General features: G+C 45.1%; 1 protein-coding gene across 1 annotated transcript in view; it reads right to left on the reverse strand.

Moving 5' to 3' along the window:
• The window catches only part of LOC124545651, a 45,584-nt gene extending 42,242 nt beyond the window's left edge, over positions 1-3,342 (reverse strand). The window contains exon 1 of the mRNA XM_047124597.1: positions 3,331-3,342. Coding sequence (XP_046980553.1) covers positions 3,331-3,342 — 12 coding nt within the window. The remainder of the gene's footprint in view (positions 1-3,330) is intronic.
• Positions 3,343-9,748: the final 6,406 nt, after the last annotated feature.

Raw genomic sequence — 9,748 nt, forward strand, 5'->3', positions numbered from 1 at the left:
ACGTGGGTTCCCTGTCAGAACTAATCTACCAAACGTCCGTAACAACCCTTAGAAGCTTGTAATACGAATAGTGAAACGTATTCTACACGTTTACTTCATTTAAAAATATCTGTATCAGCAATGTTACTATTGCATTTTGCCGTATACACGAGTCAAGTTAGCGACGTCACACGTTCTGTATAAAATATGTAACTTCTAGTTCAAGTTTCTGTGTTTTGTAGGGGATGCCTTTGCTATTTTCTGATCAGTTAGCGGTTTCATATAATGTGGTCGTTTTCTAAAGCAAAATTTTAGAACGTATTTTAGTAGATAGGGATGGATGGACTGACAATGATTATGTCAGCAGAACGTGTATACGAGCATGACCTCACTGCCCACAGTGTATTCTCGTCCAGGTAAATTGAAGACAGACATAGGACGCCATGCAAATCTTCGCGCTCTGATGTAGTTATTGGCTCATTACAGAGCATAACATCTTCGGCGCGCCACAGAAGCAGACAGAATCGCGCGCGCGGGAGCAAACAAACCAGCGTTGTTGCTGTCAAAGTGGACTCACATGTCCGTGAATCAGTAGTACTCTTGTTTTCACTGTGTTTGCTACTTGCTAATAAGGGTGTCTGCCATAATCCACTGCATATTATGTTGGTCTATGCGTCAGTACTAAGCTGGATTTTTTCTTAAACTTCCTGGCAGGTTAAAACTGTATGCCGGACCGAGGCTCGAACTCGGGACCAATGCCTTTCGCGGGCAAGTGCTCTATCAACTGAGCTACCCAAGCACGACTCACGCCCCGTCCTCACAGCTTTACTTCTGCCAGTACCTCGTCTCCAACCTTCACAGAAGCTCTTCTGCGAAATCTGCAGAACTAGCACTCCTGGAAGAAAGGATACTGCGGAGACATGGCTTAGCCACAGCCTGGGAGATGTTTCCAGAATGAGATTTTCACTCTGCACCGGAGTGTGCACTGATATGAAACTTCCTGGCAGATTAAAACTTCCTGGCAGATTAAAACTTCCTGAGTTCGAGTCTCGGTCCGGCACACAGTTTTAATCTGCCAGGAAGTTTCACAACAGCGCACACTCCGCTGCAGAGTGAGAAACTGATCCTGGATTTTTTTTATTGGGCTTGATAGAAAGAGTAATACCATACCCTCAAGCTGGTCCACGCCTGGAGCAGTATTTGTTTGGGCTGATTCCAGATACACATTGCATTTGAATCTCCCGATCCAGTGGTGGAAAGTTCAAATCAATTTCCCATTCGTTCCGTGCTAATTTACGCGAAAAAAGCCTGGACCTCCGCCTCCCCTATATACCACAAATTCCTTGACATCGCGGAAAGTCTGCGTCGTCGTACGTTACCTAACTCGCATTCTGTACCAGCTCGACCATTTCCCACACCTTCGCTCCTTGGAGCACGTAGCACCTTCGGCTCCAGTACATTAAAAGCAAAGTCAAATCACGGCACACCATACGCCATCTAAAAATCATCATTCCAGTTACCGTGCTGCTCCACTGTACAGGGTGTCTCATCTAAGAGTCGTCAGGCGCAATTTTCCTGGTTTTTTCATTGTGTAGATGGAGCCAGCCCAAACAAACACTGCTCGTCACGTCTTCCATGCGAATCCCAGCATCGACACAAAATGATTTATAAATTGTAATTTTACCTGTAGATTCAACAGAGCGGTCGGAAATTATTGAAGTGTAATATTCATTTTATTGAAATGTATTATCGGGGTCCGCGCCGACTGCCACCACTGTGCAGCAGCACTGCTCAGTCGCTACTGGAGGTCTACGCTATTTTACGTATTGTATTATCCCTGTTGAAACATAACGATAAATCAAATATCGCACTAGACTGATTTGCGGCCGCACTGTCGAATCGGCATGTAAATTTACGATTCATAAATCATTTTGTTTGTAACGGGAAAGAAACTGACTCTTTGGCCGGCCGGAGTGGCCGAGCGGTTCTAGGCACTACAGTCTGGAACCGCGCGACCGCTACGGTCGCACGTTCGGATCGTGCCTTGGGCATGAATGTGTGTGATGTCCTTAGGTTAGTTAGGTTTCAGTAGTTCTAAGTTCTAGGGGACTGATGACCTCAGAAGTTAAGTCCCATTTGAACTTGAAACTGACGCTTTCCGTCGAAACTGAGCGACGCACGGGAGACTTAATGAGCATTATTTGTTTGGGCTGATTCCAGCTACACAGTGCAAAAAAGAAATTTCGAATATCTGCTGAAACAACAGAGAATATGCGCCTGACGACCCATAGGTGAGACATCCCGTATAATCAATGATAAATATGTGTTATAATGAAGACGTTGGTGGAACATCCAACTATTCATGACGGAGATAGAATGATGATTACGACTGTAGGGTTCACTATTTATCAGTCCTCTTCCGCCGAAAAGCCAACGATGAAGCCCCTTTTTCTCAGTCCTAGTTACAACGCTCATCGTCACACCGTCCTTCCATTTTCCTCCGGCACCCTTGTTACCCATTAGTGACTTTTAGTCGGTGCCTTGCATTTCATATCACCGCATAGTAATAACATTCATCATTGTACATCCATCCTGAATGTGACTATATTTATGCAGCACCAGTGTTCCAATAATACCACAGTTACATTTATCATCACTGATTATACATTGACTGAAATATAAAATCATTTAAAAGTTTTAAAAATCGCGGAATTTGTCCACCTGCTTTTTTAAAAAAACATGAATTATTGACATTTGTTTTTAGACATTTTTCAAGCTTCTACTGAAGATGTATAAACGCACTTTTGTCTTCTGCCAGCTCACCACTTCATGGGGAACTGAAATAACAACAAAGAAAAACAGAAAGTGGATACAACTGGATTGTTTAGAGCCAATGTAAGAACAGACAACGGGTTATGTTGGCTCTGAGCACTATGGAACTTCTGAGATCACCAGTGCCCTAGAACTTAGAACTACCTAAACCTAATCAACTTAAAGACATCACACACATCCATGCCCGAGGCAGGTTTCGAACCTGCGACAGTAGCGGTCGCGCGGTTCGAGACTGTAGCGCCTAGAACCGATCGGCCACCGCGGCCGGCACAGGGGAGTAGCTTTTGACAAGTTTTTCGTGTGGTATTCTCCACCGTTTCCTTGTATCCTCAGATTGTGAGAATACGTTTTCATTTTCAGATTATCTTGTGAATACGTTCGTTTTTAGAAGATTCTTTAATGTGTCCTCTACGATAGTTTGAGAACGACCTTTTGGTCCAGATCGGCCAAGAGCGGAAAATATAGAACAGTACAAAGGATTGCTGACTTCCTTCGACTGTAATAAAGGAAAAATCTCACCTGCAAAATCATACCACGGGGGCACCTGCGCCAGCTCACACGACACAGTAAGTCACGTATGGACAGGAGGAGGACACGTCTGGGCGCTTTATATGCTGGGCTCCGGAGCGTCACTTTGATGGCACCAGAGGGGAAGTGCCGTGGCGACAGACGCAGGGAGGACGCGGCGTTCAGGCGGACGTGGCGACACGAAGAGGCCGCGCGCTCGCCCACACAATGGCGGCGCGCCGTGGCGAAACAGCTCGCGACACCGGGCCCTGGCGCCTACTGCGAAACTGGCATTAACTGCGCACGCACAGCTCGCCGCTAACGAGCCGAGGACTAGCTCTGCAAGGAGCACGACCTTCGTGTTAACGCGCGTACACACTGGCCCAACGAAGGCAAGCGAACGACTGCCTACGGATATGGCAGAACGTTGGTCGCCAACGCTTTGCCTTTGGTCTGTCATCCTCACCAAACCAAGAGGTCGGTACCAAAGGATTTGGGCATGTGGATTCGCTGTTAGGCAATACAGTGAAGAGCCAAGAAACCGATACACCTGCCTAATATCGTCTAGGGCCTCCGCGACCACGCAGAAGTGTGGCAACACGACGTGTCATGGTTTCGACAACTCTGAAGTGGAGCTGGACGGAACTGCCTCCACGAATCCTGCAGGGCAGTCCTTAAATCTGTAAGAGTACGAGGGCGTGCAAAATTTCAAATGGCTCTGAGCACTATGGGACTTAACATCTGAGGTCATCAGTCCCCTAGACTTAGAACTACTTAAACCTAGCTAACCTAAGGACATCACACACATCCATGCCCGAGGCAGGATTCGAACCTTCGACCGTAGCAGCAGCACGGTTCCGGACTGAAGCGCCTAGAACCGCTCGGCCACAACGGCCGGCTCTTCTGTACAGCACGTTGCAAGGCATCTCAGATATGCTAAATAATCTTCACGTCTGAGGAGTTTGGTGGCCAGCGTAAGTGTTTAAACTCAGGAAAGTGTTCCTGAAGTCACTTTATAGAAATTCTAGATGTGTCGGGAACCGCACTGTCCTGCTAGAATTTCCCAAGTCAGTCGGAATACGTAATAGACATGAATGGATTCAGGTGATTAGACATGATGCTTACTTACGTGTCGCCTGTCAGAGTCGTATCCAGACGTATCAAGGCTCCCATATCACTCCAACTGCACACATCCTACACCATTACAGAGCCTCCACCAGCCTGAACCGTCTCCTGCTCACATGAAAAGTCTATGGATTATGACGTTAATATTTGATATTTTGCAGGATCAGCCTCAGTTGCGCAAATTTTCTGGTCTTTACCAGGTTTCGGCTAAATTAATCTAGCCTTCTTCAGAAGCATAAAATTAATATAACAGGCCAGAGTAAGGTATAGTCAACATTAAAATTAAAACCTATAGTAACGTGGTACGATGTCGAATTAAGACTACTTAACTGAAGTCCAGCCGACCGGCCGGAGTGGCCGTGCGGTTCTAGGCGCTACAGTCTGGAACCGCGAGACCGCTACGGTCGCAGGTTCGAATCCTGCCTCGGACATGGATGTGTGTGATGTCCTTAGGTTAGTTAGGTTTAATTAGCTCTAAGTTCTAGGGGACTGATGACCTCAGAAGTTGAGTCCCATAGTGCTCAGAGCCATTTGAACCATTTGAAGTCGAGCCCCGACATCTCTTCACCACGCGGTCGCTTGGCAGCGGCAACTACACAATATGCTAAAAATTCCTAGATCCGCTCAATGCAATTCGAAACGAGACTCGTTCTACCAGGCAACATGTTTCCAGTCATCAACTGTCCAATGTGTGTGTTGAGGGGCCCAGGCGATGCGTAAAGCTTTGCAGCGTGCAGTCATCATGGGTACACCAATGGACCTTCGGCACCGAAAGCCATATAGATGATGCTACCTTCATGCTTAGCACGCTGGCACTTGTTGATGGCCCAGCATTGAAATCTGCAGCAGTTTGCGGAAGGGTTGCACTTCTGTCACGTTGAACGAGTCTCTTCAGTTGTCGTTGGTCCCGTTGTTGCAGGATGTTTTTCCGACCGCAGCAACGTCGGAGATTTGATATTTTACCGGATACTTGATAGTCACGGTACACTCGTGAAATGGTGGTACGGGAAAATCCGCACTTCATCGTTACCTCGAAGAGGCCGTGTCCCATCCCTCGTGCGCCGCTATAACACCACGTTCAGAGTCACTTAAATCTTGATAAGCTGCCGTTGTAACAGCAGTAATCGATCTAACAACTGCGCCAGACACTTGTCTTATACAGGTCGTAGCCCCGTATTCTGCCTGTTTATATATCTCTGTATTTGAATTCACATACCCGTACCAGTTTCTTTGGCCCTTCACTGTATAACTAGTCAAGGTTGCTCGCATAAGCAGCGTTTGAAAAACGGTTTCACCGGTCGATATTATGAGGGACGAAGAGGATTTAGCAGTCATCACATGTGCAGCATTTATTTTACTCGAAGAATCTGCTCATCAGAAAAAGATGTAGAAGAAGAAACGACGCTGGTGGAGGTAGCACTGTGGTCGAACAATATTAATGTCTGACGTTAAAGCTGATTTGAAAATTGAGCAATTTCACAATTTTTGAAAATGTTATTGAACTGTGTGCTCCCTAATATCTCCAAAGGTGACATCTCTTTTAGAAATGCAGTACCTGCAGTAAAATGATAATCGTAACGTTTTTCTAACAACTCGCTTACATCTACATCTACATCTACATCTATACTCCGCGAGCCACCTTACGGTGTGTGGCGGAGGGTACTTATTGTACCACTATCTGATCCCCCCTTCCCTGTTCCATTCACGAATTGTGCGTGGGAAGAACGACTGCTTGTAAGTCTCCGTATTTGCTCTAATTTCTCGGATCTTTTCGTTGTGATCATTACGCGAGATATATGTGGGCGGTAGTAATATGTTGCCCATCTCTTCCCGGAATGTGCTCTCTCGTAATTTCGATAATAAACCTCTCCGTATTGCGTAACGCCTTTCTTGAAGTGTCCGCCACTGGAGCTTGTTCAGCATCTCCGTAACGCTCTCGCGCTGACTAAATGTCCCCATGACGAATCGCGCTGCTTTTCGCTGGATCATGTCTATCTCTTCTATTAATCCAACCTGGTAAGGGTCCCATACTGATGAGCAATACTCAAGAATCGGACGAACAAGCGTTTTGTAAGCTACTTCTTTCGTCGATGAGTCACATTTTCTTAGAATTCTTCCTATGAATCTCAACCTGGCGCCTGCTTTTCCCACTATTTGTTTTATGTGATCATTCCACTTCAGATCGCTCCGGATAGTAACTCCTAAGTATTTTACGGTCGTTACCGCTTCCAATGATTTACCACCTATGGCATAATCGTACCGGAATGGATTTCTGCCCCTATGTATGCGCATTATATTACATTTATCTACGTTTAGGGAAAGCTGCCAGCTGTCGCACCATGCATTAATCCTCTGCAGGTCCTCCTGGAGTACGTACGAGTCTTCTGATGTTGCTACTTTCATGTAGACAACCGTGTCATCTGCAAATAGCCTCACGGAGCTACCGATGTTGTCAACTAAGTCATTTATGTATATTGTAAACAATAAAGGTCCTATCACGCTTCCCTGCGGTACTCCCGAAATTACCTCTACATCTGCAGATTTTGAACCGTTAAGAATGACATGTTGTGTTCTTTCTTCTAGGAAATCCTGAATCCAATCACAAACCTGGTCCGATATTCCGTAAGCTCGTATTTTTTTCACTAAACGTAAGTGCGGAACCGTATCAAATGCCTTCCTGAATCCCTCGAAGCGCCTAATATTTTCAATTTGTTTTTACTATCTCAGTTCGTATGGTTTACAATAAATCTATCAACTTTATTGCTGTCTTTGTATTTACGCCATTATTTTTAGATACAATAGATACCCGTTCTAAGTCACAGCAAATCGCTACTGAATCTACAACATTCAACGCGCCGTCCACACAAGGAGATGGGTCTCAAGTCCAACTCACTGCCAACGCTTTGATTTTACCGCCGGCAGTCCTAACCGCAAACAAGGCCACCTGGGTCATTGGCTCCAATTCGGCACCTGTACACAGAAATCAAATTTCCCCCAACGAAGCGGTTAGTTGGGGTTCTTTGGCCTTCGTTGTGTACTGTACACCAGCCTTTAAGTAGCACCACACTTGAGTCTCTCTTGAGAAGAGACAATCACACTTGCCTAAAAATTAGCATCACGCTTATGCTGTGTAGCATCACCTCTAGTCTTGATAACGGCATCAGTTCGTCGAGGAAGAGAATCTGCTAGTCTCTTCAGGTATTCCATCACAGCTGAAGTCACCTACAATGATAACTAGATCCCATACAGCTATCAAATTGCTGGGATAATAATTGCATCATTTCAGCCACTGTTCATAACAGACTCAGACTTTTCTATGACAATAAGATCGGGTGATTTAGCGGCCCATTCGAGTTGCGGTGGAAGCTTGTGAGAACGTGTCGAACCAGGAAGATATCCATTCTCAGCCCTGTGAATACCACTGTTATTTTTTTAAGATGACGACCACGTAGAACAAAGGCTACACTTCTAAGCCATTATCTGTTCGCTGGTGTCTCCAATTTCATTATGAACTAGCGATCGCTAGATGTATAACAGACATGTATATATTAACCGTTATGTGTATGTCTGATGCATGAAATATTTAACTTAAAATTTCTTTCTATTGATCAAGATGAGAAATATTATTGTCAGGAGATGGTGCTCCACAGCTCTTGTTGATGGTAGTCAATAAAGATCTCGTAGCTCCATTTTGTGAAAATTTTGCAAGTGAAACAAAAATGCTTTCTTAAGAAATAATATAACGTGTTAAAAAAAGTTTCTACATCAGTAACAATGTGGTAGAACCGTAGTTATGGACAGATAAGAGAAATCCATGCATTCACAAATCTCTTTTTGATTATGGCGTTACTGGCTGCTGGAATTACGAGTTTTATCAGACAGATGGAGTTAAGAGGTTTTCATCGCCTATTTGAAAAATGTTGTCATATCGCCTTGAGATACTGTTAAAATTCTTTATTTACACAACCAGTTTCAGATGTCTGACCATAATCAGGCTCCTATATACCAAATAACATACACAGCTCTCATTACAGGCTTAAGCTGTCACGAATCTGTTAACTGATGTTAATGATAAAAACGGACATGTAATAAAATGTCACGTACCCACATAATAGTATTCACAGCATCATGTTTGGCGAAAACACTGAGGGAAAAAATCGCGACACCAAAAAGTAATTAATGTAGAGTAATGAAATTTTGGTAATACATTTGCCTAGTAACATATTTAAGACTGCAAAATCACAGGTCATATAGGTGCAAGATAAGCCTTCGCAAATGTGAAATTCTGATACATTGATAACCGGTGTAACCTCCACAATGTTGAACGTAAGCATGCAAACGTGCATGCAGTATGTTGTACAGGTGCCAGATGTCAGTTTATGGGATGGAGTTCCATGATTGTAGCACTTGGTTGGTCAGCACAGGGACGGGTAATGCTGGTTGTGGATGAGCTGAAGTTGTCATCCGATGATGTCATATATGTGCTCGATTGGAGACAGGTCTGGTGATCGAGCAGGCCAAGGCAACATGTCGAAACTCTGTGGAGCATGTTGGGCTACAACAGTGGTACGTTGGCGTGCGTTATCCTGTTGTGAAACGCCCCCTGGAATGCTGTTCATGAATGGCAGCACAATAGGTCTAATCAGCAGACAGACGCACAATTTTGTAGTCAAGGTGCATGAGATAACCTGAGAATGCTCCTGCTGTCATACGAAATTACTTCCTAGACCATAACTCCAAGTGCAGGTTGAGTGTGTCTAGCACACAGACGGGTCGGTTGGAGGCCCTCTGTTGGCCTCTTACCAGCCAACACACGGCTGTCACTGGCACCGTGGCAGGACCAGCTTTCATCACAGAACAAAACAGATCTCCATCCTGACCTTCAGTGATCTCTGGCTTGATGCCACTGAATTCACACATGGCAGTTGTTTGGGGTCAGTAGAATGCACGCCATAGGTCCGTTGGCTCTGAGCTGTCCTTGAATTAATCGATTTGTAACAATTCGTTGTGTCAGTGTGGTGCCAACTGCTGCTCATATTGCTACTGCAGGTCCATACGATTCCTCAGAGCCATACGCAGAACAAGATGGTCTTCCCTCTCGGTAGTTCCGCGTGGACGTCCGGAACCCAGTCTTCTTGTGACCGTACATTCTCGTGACTACCGCTGCCAGCAGTCATGTGCAGTATCTACATTCCAACCACGTCTTTCTGAAATATCGCAGAAGGAACATCCAGCTTCTCGTAGCTCTATTACACGACCTTGTTCAAACACCTTGAGGTGTTGATAACGGCTTCTTTGTCGCCTT

Source organism: Schistocerca americana, chromosome 8 (assembly GCF_021461395.2).
Source record: "Schistocerca americana isolate TAMUIC-IGC-003095 chromosome 8, iqSchAmer2.1, whole genome shotgun sequence".
Taxonomy (NCBI): domain Eukaryota; kingdom Metazoa; phylum Arthropoda; class Insecta; order Orthoptera; family Acrididae; genus Schistocerca; species Schistocerca americana.